We start from the raw sequence: 18,572 nt of genomic DNA, 5'->3' as shown, positions 1-18,572 counted from the left end.
AATGCCTTTTTCACCTCAGTCTTCACAGGGAAGGTCTGCTCCCAGACTAGAACCTGGCAGCACAGTTTGGGGAGGAGGTGAGAAGCCAACAGTGGTGAAAGAACAGCTTAGAGACTATTTAGAAAAGCTGGATGTGTACAAGTTCACGGGGCCAGATGTGATGCACCTGGTGTTAGAGTGCTAAGGGAGTTGGCTAATCTGATTACAGAGCTGCTGGCCATGATCTTTGAAAACTCATAGCTATAAGAAGAGGTTCCGGATGATTGGAAAAGGGCAAACATAGTGACCATATTTAAGAAAGGAAAAGGAGGCTACAGAAGCAGCAGCTCTGCAGAAGAGGACCTGGGAGTTACAGTGGACAATAAGCTGAATATAAGTCAGCAGAAAGCTAACGGCATACTGGGCTGCATTGGTAGGTGTGTTGCAGCAGAGCAAGGGAAGCGATTCTTCCCCTCTATTCAGCATTGGTGAGGTCACATCTGGAGTAATGTGTTCAGTTTTGGGCCCCCACTTGGAAGGGATGTGACCAAATTGGAGAGAGTCCAGCAGAGGGCAATGAAAATTGTTTGAGGGCTGTGGGACATGACTTATGAGGAGAGGCTGAGGGAACTGGGCTTTTAGTCTATAAGATAGAAGACTGAGAGGGGATTTAATACCAGCCTTCAACTACCTGGCAGGGGGTTCGAAAGAGGAGCTAGACTGTTCTCAGTGGTGGCAGATGACAGAAAAAGGAGCAGTGGTTTCAAGTTGCAGCAAGAGAAGTTTAGGTTAGATACTGGGAAGAAATTTCTTAACTAGGAGGGCAGTAAAACAATGGAACAGGTTACTGAGAGAGGTTGTGGAAGCTCCATCCTTGGAGATTTTTAAGACCCAGATAGTCAGAGCTCTGTCTGGGATGATCTAGTTGGGGATGGTCCTGCTTTTAGCAGGGGTTGGACTAGATGACCTCCTGAGGTCACTTCCAACCCCAATTTTCTATGATTCTACGATTTCTGAAATTAGATCTAAGGTGCCTAAGTATCTGTTAATTGGCACATATGCATCTAAATAGTGTAGCCCATAGAAGTGTGGTTTTTGCAGCTTCCTTTGGAAAACATTCAACTCATATTTTAGGGCACCATTAGATACATGTCAGTTATATATTTAAATAATCTCATTATTAACAATGTTCCATGGGAAGAATTGCACTAAAGAAGGAAAACTAGCAGAAAGTTTGAGAAAGGTGTGTAAAAATATTTATCTCAAATCAGCATAAGAATAGACACTGGCATTGTTGACTTCTTTATGGGCTGAAGATGAGAATCTGAGACCAGAATTTGTAATTTTAGTTCACCAGTAATAAAATGAAATGCACACCGTTTGAAGATACATTTTCTTCTTTTATACCTGTCTCATGCAGAGTTCAGTATTCCATATATCCCTTACAACACTAGGCTATATCAAAAGTGAAAATAATGTGTAGATGGTCTGAAAGTACAAAAAAAGCATGTCAGACATCTTGGGAGGAGCAGATATGATTGGAAAGAATGAGCTATTTTTGCCTTTTGCTTTTTATCCCTTCTGAAAAGCAATCCAATGAAGGCAGAGTTCAGTCTATAGTATCATACTGTTATTTTTCCTCTTAGCAGGTGTTTTTTATCTTTCTTCTTTATAAGAAGTATTTTTCCACAGAGACTTCATTTTTGTTTCTATATTTCCATGCATGACTTTTCTCTTTCATGTTAGTTGTTTCAGAAAAAAACAGGAGTTTTACAGATGTAAAGTGCAGGATATTGCCTTCCAACCCTTTGAGTTTAAATATAATTTATGGGCAATTTTAAAAACTATGAGCTAGATCCTCATCTTCATTATAACTATAGGGCATTTATACACGTGCTCCAGGAGTGGGAAGGGTGGGGCATTTTAATTAGAGCAGCTCTAGGAGCGGTTTTAGTTAAAGCACCCAGAACATCACGTGTATCAGCATCCCTGCACTGAAAAATAGTGGCTGGGGCACTTTAACTAAAACTTGTAGAACAAGCTTTAGTTGAAGCACCCCTACCACCATTTTCCAGTGCGGGGATGCTGATACACATGACACTGGAGTCAGCTGGAGCCACGGTAATTACCACCCGCCAACAGACACTATTAATCGAGTCTGCTCCGACGTGCTGTAATTACAGTATGTCAAAGCAGCCTCTCCGCACATGTATAGGCACCCATAATGATTAATGGCAAGTGAAAATCCTACACTGTATGCTTATGTTCTCTCTGATGTGGGATATTCAACATATATGTACTATAGTCTTGCTTCTAAAAATATTTGCCAATCACCTTTAAGTCTTCAATATGACTTAATGGGTAAGAATAAATTAATGTTTCATGAAACAAAATAATAATGACAAATAATATTTGTAAATCATGTGTTTTAGTATTTATAAAATATTACTAATAGATACTAGTGAAACAGAAGACCATAACAAGATTCTGTGATTTATAATGCCTATGATGAGGAGTTTTGGGGGCCAAGAAAAAAATTTGAAGTTCAAAATCTGAAATTGTTAAAAAAGCATCTTAAGATAGGAAACTGTCCATATTTCAGAGTAGAACAGTCCATCTTTACAAAATCATTCTTTTAGTAAATAGCTTCCATCTAAAAACATACATTTTCAAGTGGATGTTTCTTTACCTCTTTTCTTTCCATTTATGTTATAGATCTGGTCAGACTATTCTACATCTTTTTAAATGAATATTTACATCAAAATGTTGATTTCTACTAAGAATATAGATTTTCTTTTTCTTTTCTATTTTTTGTGTTAGTAATTTGTCCAATTTGTTCTGGTTTCTAAGATTACTGGGTAGCATGTTTGGAAAAAAATCTCAGCATAATTTTTAAAAATGTAAAAAAAAAAGATGAAAGTTTCATTATTGCTTTTTTGACCTGCTATAAATGTGTACAATGGCTATTTTTAGTACTCAATTCCCCCCACCAGTTTTTGCAGACAACTTCACCAGCAATCGGGTACACACGAGCTGGTATGCAAACAAATAAAAAAACAAACAAACACCCACCCTCCAGAAATCCCTCCAGATTTTTACAGAACTCTGTAAAGGTAAAGCCTGTAACTCATCTGCTTATTAAGACTATATCACGGACAAGTTAGTCTGATACATTCTATTGATTGAAGGAGCTACTGCTGTTTTCTTTTAGGCTCTAAAAACCTGTATTAGAAAGACTCACTGCCATTCACATCAGTAGAAAGACCCTGGAAATTTGCCCTTTTGGCAGGTGGAAGGACAAATTCATCCTGCAGAAATCTACCTGCTCCAAGTGCCCCAGCCAAACCAGGTCAACAAAGCACGTACTTTCTCACATGCAGTAACTCAGCTTTTATGGCTTTCTCCAGCTCTCTCAAGCCCTCTCATACCCCTGCCTATAGTCTAAATGACAATGATCTCCACGGTACTTGCTGAAGCATCCCACCACAGGTACTGCCACTGCCCTAGCATGACTGGAAAACTGTGAAATGCAGCTTTTATGGGAAATTAGGTGACTAAGACAGAAGTGCAGCTCCCCACTGTAACTGAGAATGCATTGCAGGAAGTGTTCTGTGTTACAATGATCCCCCGGACCAAACAGAAGTTCACTGTTGGTTCCAGGGGGGAAGGAAACCTAGCTACTGGCTTCCAGGCTGCAGGCAGTTTCCCCTAGCAATGGCCCCTCCTCCCCGCAAGGTTGGGTTGTTTTCAGACTGGAAAGGGGGAAGGACAGCAGAGGGAGCTTGCTCTAGGGGGTCCTCAGCTGGTGCTGGAGGGTGGGGTAGGTGAATTGGAGCCCTCCCCCAACCTCGGGGTGGGGGGCCAATATACCTGCTCCACCCTCCAACCTGGGGGCTGAAAAACTAAACTCCCTCCCTTCCCCACTCCCATTCTGAAAATAGTGACAGGCTGAGAGGCAGCGCAGTTAGAAGTTACAGAAGACAGTCTGTTTTGAATAGTCTTTGTCTTACCCCTCATGCAATGAGGGTTCAGATTTTCACCCAATTGGCCATTTTTTAAGTGGTCTGCAGCTGTGCACTTGTGTTTGGTCACAGCTACAAATGGCTTTCTGTGGCCAGATTGGGCAAAAATTGTCACTTCTGTCTGTGCCCAAAAACTGAGGCAGCAGAGTCACTTAACATTTAGGCAAAAGACTTCTACTAGTGAAGACTTTATTATGGAAAAAGATGGTATGCTACACTGATCACTGAAGTCATGATAAATATACAAATTCATTGCAAGCATTAAGAGGTTCAATGGGAGACTTTCCATATGAAATAAGTTAAAATTGATTTTTACCAAACAATCACTGAATTAGTACTGCTGAATTAATACTTGGACATGAATACCCTCAAAATATTTGCATTAGCTAACAGACATGATCATGCAATTCTCATCCAGATCCATAAAAGAAGGGATAAGAACCATATGCTTTTAAGAAGCAAAAATGTTTCTTTTGAGATTTATCATGTTTCAAAGTTACACCACCAGCAGTAATGTGAAGAGGTGACCAACCACAGAGGTGATTACAGTTGCCACCTGAAGGCCAAACATAGCAGTAAAAATGTGCCATTGCTTAGACCAGACTGAACTAAAAATAGGATAAGCATGATTTCCATTAAAATTGATGTGTTGAGAAACAAATGTAAAGTGAGTTCACTACATTTGCTCTCATTTAGTGGATGCAATGCGGCTGAAGCTGTATAAATATTTCATGTTGGACTACTAGAGAAATTTAAAATCGAAGTTTCATTGCTAGATTCCTCCATATAAGCTTTCCTAATGAGCAACAGAAAATAACTACTATACATACAAACATTTTTGGCAGGATTTGCCCTTCCACTAACTTTCCCTGATTTAGATCTGTACAAGCTTATTTCACCTTTGCAGTTTTCATATGTGCTATTACCAGACTGTTACTTGAATCAGCATTGTGGTACAGGCACTAGACTGTAGTGCTACAGTAAAGGGAAGAAAATCTGTGGTAATAAATAATTCAATACTGTTGCTCACTGTACTTGAGTCTCTTCTGTGCTCCTTTGCAAGAAAGGGGGCCCTAAGTTATTCCACTCTTAAAACCAGTAAGTTACTACCTTTATTTGAACTGTATACAGGATACAAAAGTGCATGAGCTAGTAGTTATTTGGGGAAGAGGACACTGTCAAACATAAATCAGTTAGATTTATTTAAAAATTGTAGGAATAGGAAAAAATGTAGGGTAATACACTGAATTCTTTCCTAGTTGGCTTGATCAAATTCAGGCTGTTCTAGACCTGTTATGTTATGATTTTCTTCTTACACTTGAGATGCAGTTTTCCTTTTCTCCAAGGGACAAGTGAGCTGTCAGTTAGCAAAGGGTATGACCTCTACCAGCACTACGGTATTTTGGAAGAGGTTAGAGCAGTGGTACGATCAGTTTAAATAAAACAAAGGGATCTGGAAACAATTCATATATAAAAATACATTGACAACCTGGTCTCTGTGGCATTTCATTCTCATGCTAACATATTTCTGCCTTCAGCATAGCATTTTTTTGGCAAATGAGGGCATAAAAAAAAGCAAAAAAAAGCTAGCTTTCTGATGTACATTGGAACCTCACTGAGGTGACATGCCAGGAAACTAAATTGGAAAAGAAAGTACTCTTCTTTCACCATTCTTTCAGCAATTCCATAAAGACAATCCAGAATTATTTGCAACTAAATGTATCATGATTTAATGAGTGAAGTAATCTTCCCTGCTAACCCATGAGACTTCAATTTGTCACTGCTTGCCTAGTTTAATGAAATGTACAGTACAGCAATTTCCTGCAGCTGCAGTAGTGTGACTAGGGGTAGGAGAGCAGGGCAACAGGCCCTGGCACCAACTGACGGGATGTATGGGCCATGGCAGTAGTAGCCTTTGTGTGGGCAGCTTACAATCTTGCAGTATCAGCAGCAGTCCATGTGTGAAAAGGTAATCCTTCCAACCTCTCCTCCTCTCTCTGGTGCTTGGCGTCCACTAAGAAGGGTACAAAAATTGATAGCTATGCCTTTGTGTAGGTGGTCCAAATCCTTTCTGGGGATCATTAAGCTAAAGCCACCATAGACACAACAAAAGCTGTAGGACATATCACATTCAGAAGTCTTGAGAATCAGGTGGAAGAAATGGCAGAAATGACAAGCACAACAATGTTTTATTGCTCATTTTGATGCTGTTCCTGAATGATCAGTGGCATAGATGTTGTTTCTAGCTATACATTACAATAGGCATGTAGCTGTATCATTAGGATTCAGATCTTGCTATATTCATCCATGAACTTGTCACCCTGGGATTAGACAACAATAATGCATTCTACTTATGGCTAATACCAAATGAAATTTATAATCAAGGTGGAAAAAAAGCTCTCTCACCCATGACACATTGTTATTATGAAAATCTGGAAACAAGAACATATTCCCAGTGGCTTCAGAGATGCCATAATCATTACTGTAATCAAGAAAGGAATAGAGCAGATTGCTGCAAGCATTGTGGTAGCCTCCCCTGCATTCTCCATAAAAGACTCACTTTTTTCACTCAAAAGATTATACCTGAGTGCCAGCATGGTTGCAGATCACTCAGAAGTAGGGCTGTGCAAAGCTCCGGTCCCTGATTCGATTCGGCAGAGATTTGGGACGATTTGGTGGCCAAATCTCTGAATCTGAATCAAATCAGAGGACCCTCTAATCTCTCTGAATTTAATTAGAATCCTCCAAATTGATTCGGAGAGATTTGGAAAGATTTGGCAATTCAGATATAGACACAGCTTTAAATGTTTTTTCTACATACTGTTGCGTGCGGTGGAGTTAAACGCTCTGGGCGAGAACGAGGAGGTAATAACACAGAGGCAGAGTCCTTCGGCACTTAAAGAGAAATGCAAAAAGTTTTATTTTTGTACTCACATTGGTAGTGAGGCTCAGTTTTCTTACAGCTGTTACAGATACTGCAGTTATTCGCTCCCCTGGGAGAGATCACTCATTCGGGATACGGAGGGGTCGCCCTGGGTTTTGGATATCAGTGGGCGTTCATGAGACTGGGATAGAATTGGCCAGATTCCTCCCTGCTCGTTTAGTCTTGGACTCCGGAGTGTTCTCTTCCGGATTCCTGGTTGTTTTATAAGAAACAGTGAGTACTCTGCGGTTGCTTATCTGGGAGTGTACAGTGAGTACTTTTCAAAATGACAGCTGGTCACTCGGGAGCAAGCAAGCATTACACAACATCCCCCCTTGACCAGTGAGACATTTTGTTGAGGTACTAGGAGAGGGGTTCAAGAACAATGGGATCGGGATCAATAAAATTGGGGTCTGTCGGCAAGCGGGTATATACAAAGGCAGATAGCGAGGTTAGTTTTGTTTTGAGATATTGTAAAATCCAACAATCAAAACAGAGGAAGACGGCAATTGGTAACAAATGCGTAATGAGGGGCATTAGCAAATTGAGGAGCCATGATGACGTATCCCATCCAAACCAACGGAAAAGGTCTGACAGCCAACCTTGGCCTATACCCGAAAGACGGTTGACCTTTGCTGCGATTTCCTTCATTTTGCCGACCTGTAGAGATAAGGGAAGAGAAACACTGGGGATAGCAATACAACAATGGTCCCGAGAAAGATTGAGGTATTGACAAAGTCCACCCTGTTGAAGAAGAATTGCGTCTAATGCCAAGCAGTTTTGTAAAGTCATTTGAGAGGTGGCTTGAAGCTGGAGGTTAAGTAGCTGAATCGCTGTGCGGGTTGCATTCGTGAGTTCCTCTACCTGTTCGATGAGTTGTACGAGAGCTAGGTGGATCTTGATTTCTCCGTATCCAGGAATGAGGGACTCGGCTCCCCATTTTATGGTTTCCCATAAACGTTTATGCCAGGATAGTTGGCTCCACGTCTCCTGGTGTGGGTAGGGCTCACGAGTAGGCCGGTGACAGCGTATAAAGAGACTGTGGGGTAAATACGTATTAGCATACAAGGGGGGACACAATGCTACGTGGGTGAGAAAACACTGGATGCCGGTAAGGGTGGCTGGCAAGGCGGTATATAGCCGGCCATCAGAGCAGGCCCACAGTAGTCCCAATGGAGCAGGGGTAGACAACTGTGTGCAGTCGCCCAAAAAAGAAAACGCTTGCCAAGCGCGTGGAGGTCTATAGGGGATGAGTCGTGTGCCATGACAAGCCGAACTCATTAATGCCACACGTAAAATAGGGTAGAAAAAAGAATGCCATGTAGAATTTTCGGACACGTTGACAGCTAAAGATGCGTTCCAGGTAACTAGAGATGGGGGTCTATGAAAAGATGAAAGGGTAACTTGAGGGACAGGGCCAGGTCTGAGTGGACAAATAGCATGAGCACCTGAACAATTGGCACAAGGACTGGTACAAGGTGGAAGTTCGAGGTACCAAGGGGGAGTCAGGGCCTGTGGGTTCCAGGCCAGAGAATTATCAGACCTGGACCAGCTCATGCCCCGAGGGTTGATTCCCCACGGGACCTGAGAACATGAAATTGAGTGAGGAACACCTGGTCTTATAGTTCCTGCTACGTGATCAGTGGATGTAGACGTACAGTTCCGTGTGGTCGTGTGTAGATGGGCAAATGTGATACCCGGCGGCCAAGTATAGGTTGTGTTTCTGGGAACCCACTTGCGGGACCCCCAGTTGTAGTAAACAGTAATGGACGGGGGATTATCTTTGGATCTATCCCGGAACCAGGCTGGAACATTGAGTGGTTCAAGATAGGGGGTAAGCACCGGATCAGAAACGGAAAGGGGGAGACGGAGATATGCGGTAAGACTGAAGCGGTTAGTGGCGGTGCCGAGGGTTTCGGCCCAAGCAGACAACATGAGTAAGACGGTGTTGGACAACGGCGGTGCGCTGGCGTCTTGTGGTGAGTTGGCGTCTCGTCCGCGTTGAGGGTTGGGCGGCGCCCGCTGAGGGTTGGTCGAGGCCCAATCGGTCGGGAACAACAGGATACAACACGCATACACAGCTATAAAAGGCATCATGCTGACGGATCTGAAAAATATAACAACTACGGACAGGGGTTAGAGAGCCACAGGAGATAAGTCTGTTCGATGGCTTAGCCAGTTGTGGTGAGCCAAGACGTTGCGTGGAGGAGAGGCTGCTTGGAGAGAAATTAAGTATTAGGGAATTCGCCGGGCTGTACGATTGTCCCTGCAACAGGGACAGGTCGGTGATCGTTTGCGGCGGGAATGGAGACCCAGACTTGGTCTGAGGCCACATAGCAGGGAGTCCAGGGGGGTCAAGGGAGGGCGGGGCGGTCCTCCCAAAGGGGGTTGGCGCCAGGTCGGAGTGTTTGGTCCAATTTTTGTAGGAGCCCCCTCCCTGAAGATGAAGGTGTTCCTTGTAAAGACTGATATCTCGTTCGATGACCCCGTTAGATTGTGGATGATAGGGAAGATGATGGTGCCACTGTATGTTGCGTCCCCGGGCGAAGTTGTCCAGTGCCTTGGAGGTGAATGGGGGCCCGCTGTCTGAGTGAATGACATGGGGCACCTGCCATCGGGCAAATGCATGGTTTAGGCACGTCGTGATGGCAGGGGCATTCGAATGACGAGTGGGGAGAACAAGGAGCTGTTGGAAGCCAAGGTCTACTATAGCGAGGGCCTTGTTCAGCGACTTGGCTCCCGGAAGGGGTCCGAGGAGATCTAGTTGCCAAGTTTTTCCAGGGGAAAAGAGGGCGGGATCAAAGGTACCCTGTTGGTGCCGATGTGGATGCAGTTTATTCTGGGCACAAGCTATACAGGCTTGTGAGATATCTTGCCAATCTTTTAATGAGGGTGCAGGTCCTGTTGGTGCTTGGGCATGCCAAGTGCGCCTGGCTTTTTGGGGTCCTGGGTGACCCCAGTGCTCGTGAAGCCAGGATAAGAAAGTGTTATAGTCCGCTGTAGCAGTAGAAACCGCTCGAACCTCCTTGGCCATGCTTCGATGAACTCATTTTGAGAGTTGGCGGCCAATAACTTATCAATAATGGCATGTATTGGGTCGGTGTTGGGTCGATGCGAGCGGGTATGTTTGAGCATAGGGAGGACAACAAAGTGGCGAAGAATCCGAAAGATGTCCTCCCAAAGCAGTTAATTCTCGGAGGGGTCGGCGGTACCCGTGGCGATATGGTAAATATATTTGGAGTCGATGGCTATGACAGGTACCGGGAGGTGCCATTGTGACGTTCGAGGCAATGTTCTAAAACGCTATAGAAAGCGAGCAGTTCATTTTGTTGTGCTGAGTTAGGACCGAGATTGGATGAGATGACGTGGACATCGTAACACGGCTTGCAGTAATATCCGTAGCGGCCGTCGCCTCGAGTGGTACTGTCGGCCGCCATCCAGGCTGGAGTTGTCGTACCATATAAAACAGGCCTGGCGGGTGTGTCTACAGCGGTGGGGTCGGGAAATCCCTCTGCGTCAGAGTGGGCCCAGCCGGACCAATAATACTGATGTCATAAAACGAGGCCAGTCCAAGTTTTAAGAGTCCCCTGGAACTCCTGATGGGGTCGGAAGGGGTTGAGGGAGGTAAGCAGGCTCGCCTCTGGCCCAAGGAGTGTTCCCGGCGATGGGGCTAAGTGCTCTGCCATTTGGGCAGCTAACATAATTTTTCCCAGGTATCGATGTTGATGCGATTGGAGGGTTTTGTGACCCGCGAAAGCTAAAGGCTTTTGATCTGAAGTGGAAGCAGTGAACCAAAGGTGAGCGGTGGTATATCCTATTGAGATCGTCAGTCGCGCAGTCATCGGCGGGGCCCGAAGCTTCATTTCTCGAACCGTGGTGAATAAAGCGACGAGGTTGCGTTGGTCTTTGGGTGTCCAGGGACAACGACGCTGAGTCTTTTTTTGGATTTGTTGTTGTAGGAGTTGTAAGAGAGGAAGGTGGTCGGGTGTAAGAAAGTTGCGAAACCAATTTAAGCAGCCAAGCAGGGCCTGAAAATCCCTTAGGGTGCTTGGGTGTACATCCAACGGAGGGACGTCCGTTCCATGTGTGGTTCCCCAACAGAATGATCTGGAGAATCGAGTCCCCAGGAATGTAACGTCCGTTGTGGACTCGAGGTGGGACTTTGTCGCATTTACGGTCCATCCCGCATCTTGTAGATGTTGATTGAGGCAGGCCGTGGTGGCCTGAACGCTGGCGCGATCAGCACCGAGGACAATGATGTCATCGACATAGGACCATATGTGAGCGTGGGGCGGGCGTTGGGGTTCAAAGGTGCGCAATGTCTCTCCCATGGCTGCAGTGGCCAGCGCAGGGGCATTATGGTAACCCTGTGGGCAAACTGCCCAGGTGTACATCTTTCCCCCTACACACATATTAAGTATCCCCTGTGGGTCACTTATAGGGATGGAATAAAACATGTCTTTTAAGTTAATGGTGGTCGCGAACCACTCTCCCTCGCGCTGAACGGTTGTTATAGCATCTATTATTTCCATAATTGTGCGTGAAGCCGGAAGCTGGAGCGGTACACATCGGTGGTTGGCTTGGCGATAGTCCACGACTAGGCAGGCGTCGTCTGGGTTACTGGGTTTGGGGATGCCCCAGCCCGCAGATAGGTAGGTCGAGGCATTGACCGGCTGAATGCGCCCTTGTTGCTCCAAACCCCATAGCAGTGTGTCGATTTTGGGCTGTAGTGCCGGCCATGTGGGGATGGGTTGGTAACGCCACGCCATAGGGATGCTCAGTTGCGGTTGATGCTTTGTAACTGGTGTAATAGTTAACGGAAGGGCTGAAAAAATGGCGTGCTTAAATTTTAGGGCTTTGATGGCCAGGACGCCTAAGATGTTAAGGTCGCCCATAACTGCATAGAGGGGGTAGGGTGCGATGAAAAATTTTACCACTGTGGTGGCTGAAGTCGCGTGAAGGCCCCTGACGAACAAAGTCTTGGATGTGCGTACGTGGGGAACTTCAGGGCGTAGCACGTTAACTTGTGCACTCGTGTCTAGGAGAAACCGAACGGGGATAGCGTGAGAAGAAGAAGTTGCACTTACGTCAAAGGTAGCGTATGGGCGGTCATCTGTGAGGTCGCGGCCGGCGTAGCCCATCTTGGCGGCCGCTACTTGTTTTTTACTTCTTGGGCATCCCCTGACCGGAACGTAAAGCCCAGTCTCTCCGCCAAGGTCCGTTGGGCCACGTCCCCCAGATGGCGGATCTGTGCTTAGTCAGGCTGCTTTTGTTGAGAAGGAACCCAAACATGGCTCGTTCTTCCGGAGATCGCTCCGGCGGTCCCGGGTGAGGTTAGCGGGGTTTGTCTGGTGTATTCGGCCATTGTGTTGTGGCAGCAGCAACCTTTTGCATGTGTGGTCCTCGCTGGGTGCTCGTCAGTTTTCCTAGGGAGCTTAAAACATTTCCGAGGGGTTCTCCAATCAATGGGCTTAATAGAAGCCGGAACATGGGGGTATTGGGACCTCCGTATAGTTCCAAGCATGACTCTATAGATGAAGAAGACACCGGAACGTTTGCCGGGTTTCCGCAATAGCGGTGAGGCCAGGCGCTGTGTGATTCTTGATGCGTAAGGTTTAAGGGTCTGCGGGAGGTATTCCAGGTCAAGTAGCTAGTTCCCGCTATGACGTACAGAAGCTGGGTAGGTGCGGGCGTGAGGGGCGGGTCCGCATGCCACGCATGGGCGCGGACCATAAACGCCAGGATGGTAGCCGCCGGCAAGGGTATGGGCCAGCGTTGGTTACGAACAGCTTGTCCGTGTCGACACACGCCCCCCCCACTCCAAGCCGGCTGACGCATAAGCACCGTGCACTCCTCATAATCAACTGATTCTGACCCATGTTCTAGCAATAATCGTCCTAGCCAGATGGCGATGGTTTTGCCCGGCTGAATTTTGGTGTCCTTCGCTAGGTCTTGTAGTTCCCCCCTTGAGTGGGAACGATACGTGGTAGTGGTCGTCTGGGTTCCCGCTTGGTCTATTACGGCCTTAGTGATGGCAATCGGGTTAGCGTGTACGGGGGGAGCAATCATATCGATGTCTAGATTCTCGTGATCCCCGAGCGGATATTTTGGGGGGCAGGGGGGGGGATTTCCGCCTCGAGGGGAGGGGCTGACGCCACAGGGAACGCCTCCCGTGGTGAGGGGGGCGGATCTTTGTTACTCATGGTCCCCGCCTCTTCTTCTCCCCACCCCTGCGCTGCCACCTCGGCACCATCTTTAGGTGCGGCCGCGGCATGGTCGGCGGCCATCTTCGTGAGCGTCTGTATTAGACTTGCTTGATTTGCAGCGTGTCTCATCAGCGTGGAAAAGGAACGAAACAAGATATTAAGCATTTTTCCTTTGTCCCACTTTTGTCCGCCCCACTTAGAAGAGTTTTTTCCCTCCTCTTCTAGGTTCTCCCTCAAGGTAGTTAATATTTCATTTTCGGCCCCTCCCGGGATGATAGCCGGACAGTGGAACTTGTCGGGGTGGGTATCACAGCCTCCTCCTGTCTTGAGGTGTTGTATACACCGGGCGAATTCTTTTTTGGGTGCACGATCGATACCCCCACCCATTGGTTTAATCCGAGTAAGCTCGACCTCCGCCACTACGTTGGGGGGCTGATACAGGACAGAGGGGCATGATAGGAGGCACCCAAGCGCAGCGGGACTGAGCCCGGACACCACCCATTCCTTGGCTGCCCCGGGCTGGTGTGTGAGGGTGTCGGTCAGCTGGCTGGACAAATAGCCCCCTAACTTTCCATTTTGTGTGACCTGGTAGTAGGCGATGTGGGCCCAGAGGCCGTCCGCATCGGTCGGTGGGGGCCGCTGATGGTTGGCCCACGGGCAATACTTTACTAAGGGGTCTGCATGTGTTTTTTCTTCTCGTCTCAGGGATCCCATCCTCGTCGCCCTGTCGCGTGCAGTGGAGTTAAACGCTCTGGGCGAGAACGAGGAGGTAATAACACAGAGGCAGAGTCCCTCGGCACTTAAAGCGAAATGCAAAAAGTTTTATTTTTGTACTCACGTTGGTAGTGAGGCTCAGTTTTCTTACAGCTGTTACAGATACTGCAGTTATTCGCTCCCCTGGGAGAGATCACTCGTTCGGGATACGGAGGGGTCGCCCTGGGTTTTGGATATCGGTGGGCGTTCGTGAGACTGGGATAGAATTGGCCAGATTCCACCCTGCTCATTTAGTCTCGGACTCCGGAGTGTTCTCTTCCGGATTCCTGGTTGTTTTATAAGACTGACACAAGTGCCAGTATCCCCGTGAGCCAATTGGCTTCTATTGTTTGAGGTGGTGCTTAACAGCTACGGTGAAAGCGTGGTTGGTTACGCATTGGCTGCAGTTGCTTATCTGGGACTGAACAGTGAGTACTTCTCAAAATGACAGCTGGTCACTCGGGAGCAAGCAAGCATTACACAACACATACCTCTAGGTAGCAGGCAGCTCATGAATGCTGTGATGGTGGGGCACACAGAAGTACGGGAGACTCCCTAGCGCACTCGGCAGCAGACCCAGAAGTGGACCAGGAGCACTTCTGGTCCACTTCTGGGTCCACCAGGTAGAGCACGCTGGGGCCCCCCTCCGGCTTGGCGACTGTTGCCTCCTGGATTTGGGGAGCACCTAGGGTCTCTTTGCAGCCGATCACCCAGCTGGGGGGTGCAGGGGGTCCACTTCCAGGCCCACTTCCGGGTTTGCTGCTGAGCACACAGCCCGCCCCCCGCCGCACTTCTGTGGGACATTCCATTCACCCCAGCATCTCAGCATTTACAAGCTATGCCTGGTACTTCAAGGTAGGTAGAAAAAACTTTTAAAGCTGTCTATGTCAGAATTGATCATTCTCTGAATCAGCATTGAATATTCAGATTCGGATTTGGCTGAACTGAATCAGGGACAGTGATCTGAATCAATGAATCGAATCACTGTCCCTGATTCAGCTTGAATCTGAATCCAAGTCTGAATTGAATAGGGCCCATTTCTTGCACCCCTACTCAGAAGTACAATAGATAGGGTCTTTGTTATTACATGGCTGCAGGAGATGTGCTGTGAGATGTTTACTTGGCCTACACTGACCTCACTAAGGTCTTTGATTCAACCAACAGAAAGGTCCTATGGAAGATCCTGATAAGATTTGGATGCTTGCCAGAATTGGTTAACATTATCGGACTTCTTCATAACATGTCAGCAACTGTCCTAAGCAACAGCTTGGAAACAGACCCCTTTACTATTAGAACTGGAGTCAAACAAGAATGTGTGATCACATTAACCCTCCTTTCCATCTATATCACAGCTATTCCACATCTCATTGCTGATAGACTTCAATCTGGAGTCAGCATCCAGTATTGCATGGATGGAAATCTCTTTAACATCAACTGGCTACATTCTAAATCAAAGATCTCCAACACACTGAAGATTGTGTCATCATGTGTGCCTACTAAATTGAAAAGCTTCAGGACACTCTAGCCTGCTTCTGTGAGGTGTACGAAATATTGAATTCACAGTCAATGTCATGAAAACCAAGATACCTTACTAACCTACTCTAAACCAACCAGCTACTCCTCTACATATTATAATTAGTGGACAATCCTTGGAGAATGTTGAACATTTTCCATACCTGGATAGCAACCTTTTCCAAAAGTAAATGTAGATAACCATATTCAATACTGGATAAAATCTGCTAGCACTGCCTTTGGATGTCTCCAAAATCATGCCTTTGATGATCATGACATCAGGACCCAAATCAAACTTCTCATCCACTAGGCTGTTGTCATTTTTACCCTGTTGTATAGGTGTGCAACTTGGAGTACATATTGGAAACACCTGAAAGCTTTGCAGCGTGACCATCAATTATGTCTTCAGAAAACCCTTCATATTAGTTGGAAGGACATAAGAATGAATGACAGCATTCTGGCCCAAGCAGATACTACCAGGATTTGACGTTATGTTTATATGGCACCAGCTCTGTTGGACAGGATGCTTGAAAACCAGGTCCCAAGACAGGCCCTATATTCCAAACTCACTGATGCTCACTGCTCTAGAGGTGGGCAAAATAGATTCAAGGATACCGTTAAGGCCAATCTGAGAAATGTGATATTAACATCAGTACCTGGGGGACTTAAGGCCTGATTCATCTCTGATCTATCTCCTCAGTCACCTGCAAATTCATTACTTACTTACCTTTTTACTGGAAGACTGTCCGTGTCATAGTGAGGGACTGCTGATGGTTACAATAATACATTTTATTTATGGGTTACCCTTAACACCATTTAAGAATCTGAACTAATTTCTAACTGACCACAAGTTTCACCAGGTGTTTATACCATAAGGCTACTATGCCAGCCCTTTACAGTCTGAAATAGTGGCTGAAGTACATGCTTAAGCTCTAAATGATTTGGGATTTGCCTATCTAACAACTCAACACAGTTTCATTAAGTGGAGGTAATTAGACTGTTGGCTTCTAATATGAAAAGCAGGGAGCTGGTGGCAGTGCATTTCTCCTGAGTTTAGAACCCAAAACTTGGAGCTAATTCAACATCTTAATTCAAAAAAGCAAATTTGTTGACCTTTAGAGTACGCTGAAAAGTGAATCTTCTTTCCATTCTGTTATTAGTCCTGGTAATCTTTATTAACTGTATATTTTATATCTATATTTATTCATAGCAGATTTATCAAAATCCATTATAACTTTAAATAAACAGGAAGAAATAATTAAGAAAATCAGTGCTCATAATTGGCTGAAATTTTCAGTCAAAGCTTTTGACTGAAATGAGTCAAGTATGTTTACCTAGTCATTAATCACAAATACGGGAGATTATCTGGAATCATGTTAACCAATCAGACTGCATTTGTAAATACTGCATTCTGAGTCACTGAGTTTACTAAAAACATTATTAATCTCTGATGAACCAATCCAGTAAACATATGCACATTTTCCTCCTGATTAGTTTTAAGTGCTGAACAATAGTCTTGCAAGGTTCTTTGGGTAGATGTGATATCTTTTATTAGAACAACTGAGTAGTCTAATACTCAGTTGGGCTAATAAAAGATATCACATCTACCCAAGGAACCTTTCCTGCCTATGTCCTTACAGCAACACGGCTACAACCAAAACCCTGGAACAATAGCTTTGTATTTTTTTTTCCTGGAGCACTAATTCCATTTCTTAGTTTTAAAAGAATATTTTTAAACAATGCATTCTGAGACATAACAGAGAGACTGCAGGGTCTTTCTGACCAAAATATTCAGAGTCCAATTCCCCAGTTCCTCTTGGCAGGGGAACTTCAACTGCCTTAAACCAGGATCCTGGGCAAAGAGCAACCACAGGACAATGGTCCTTGGAATGTATAGAATAATGCATGTTGTCAGATTCAGGCTGGGAGCAATGATAGGCTCGGCACACAAATTGTGAGAAACAGTGAATAAATGGTGTTACATCAGCTTCATGCTACGCCATCTGTGAGATCTGGGATAGTCACTTGTATGGACTAGAGCAGGGGTGGCCAACCTGTGGCATAGATGCCAAGTATGGCAAGGGCGACCTCTGTGCTGGCATGTGGCATATCAGGGAGGAAGCAGGGAGCACAGGGACAGATAGGGAGGGGCGCAGAAAACCAAGTAGCAGATCTGGCAGGGAGCACAGGGAAGGAACCAGAAAGTAAAGCAGCAGATCAGACATGGGAAAGGGATTGGAGTGGCACTTGGGGAGGGTGCAGGACTAATTCATGGCTCACCTGCCAAAAGTTTGGTCCTCGCTGGACTAGACTAGCAAGAGTCCCCTGGAGCTTATATATGTCCCAGCCAAGTCCCTTTTCTATGGCTACAGTGTCTGGTTTGGGACAAAAAAGCACAGCACAGCTATCAGCACAGCAAGGTTGTTATGGTTGTATACCTGCTGAAAAATCTTTCAAACGGGGATCGTCCTGGGTCTTCCAAACTCCTTTGCTTGCCTGGAGAGGGGCCCGACATCAGGCTACTGACATCCTGTTTCAATGAGCATAACATCATTCCTTGTCTTACAAAACATAGTGCTTCACATAGGTCAATATTTACCTCTTAGGTCAATAATTCTGGAAGCTCACTTCCAGCAAATATTTGTATTTACTTTCTTCAGTTTAACCATTAAATGCAGAAAAATTCCGCACAACACTTTTCCTCACATTTGTGTAACAAAAGCAGCTTGTATGAGAGGTGCAGCTTTAATGCATGCTTATAAAAATCTTTCATTTATTATTTATATAATTATTTGCAGAGCTCCTGTTGCCATGGCAACTTTTACACATGGGAGATAAAGCCTGACATATACAGCAGTCACGACTGCAAGCACATTCACTCACTGATAAGTCTGCCCGGACACTGCAGGGCTTGCCAAGTTTCTTTAGGATAGTTGTTGACATTAAAATAACTTCCTTTTGTTAAAGTAGAGTGATGATGGTTGTTGTTTTATACAGCTTCAGCCAATGGGCATCTTCACTTTAAATAGGCTCTCGCATTATATCCCACGCTGAGCCAGCCGGAATGTTTTGGAGTGAATGTATTCTCCATCAGAAACGCCGTTCATCAGAAATGAAATATTTCATGTCACATCTGATGAGTCTTCCAATGAAACATGGGCAGGTTTCCTGCCAGCT

The 18,572-nt window shown here is 45.5% G+C and overlaps 2 protein-coding genes across 2 annotated transcripts in view; both read right to left on the bottom strand.

Moving 5' to 3' along the window:
* SLC5A7 (solute carrier family 5 member 7) overlaps positions 1 to 7,125 on the bottom strand; it is a 161,352-nt gene extending 154,227 nt beyond the window's left edge. Inside the window, exon 1 of the mRNA XM_006031882.2 lies at positions 6,936 to 7,125. The gene's annotated coding sequence lies outside the window, so the exon portion shown is untranslated. The remainder of the gene's footprint in view (positions 1 to 6,935) is intronic.
* Positions 7,126 to 7,287: 162 nt separating this feature from the next.
* On the bottom strand, positions 7,288 to 14,119 carry LOC112551636. The gene is made up of 2 exons (XM_025213555.1): positions 13,969 to 14,119; positions 7,288 to 9,047 (listed from the first exon to the last, which is right to left on the bottom strand). Exon 2 carries the CDS (start codon positions 9,019 to 9,021, stop codon positions 7,288 to 7,290), a length of 1,734 nt encoding a protein of 577 aa, XP_025069340.1. The 5' UTR covers positions 9,022 to 9,047; positions 13,969 to 14,119.
* Positions 14,120 to 18,572: the final 4,453 nt, after the last annotated feature.

Source organism: Alligator sinensis, unplaced genomic scaffold (assembly GCF_000455745.1).
Source record: "Alligator sinensis unplaced genomic scaffold, ASM45574v1 scaffold1232_1, whole genome shotgun sequence".
NCBI classification, from domain to species: domain Eukaryota; kingdom Metazoa; phylum Chordata; order Crocodylia; family Alligatoridae; genus Alligator; species Alligator sinensis.
The sequence above is the reverse complement of the archived record's forward strand: the minus strand, read 5'-3'. Positions and strand labels throughout refer to the sequence as shown.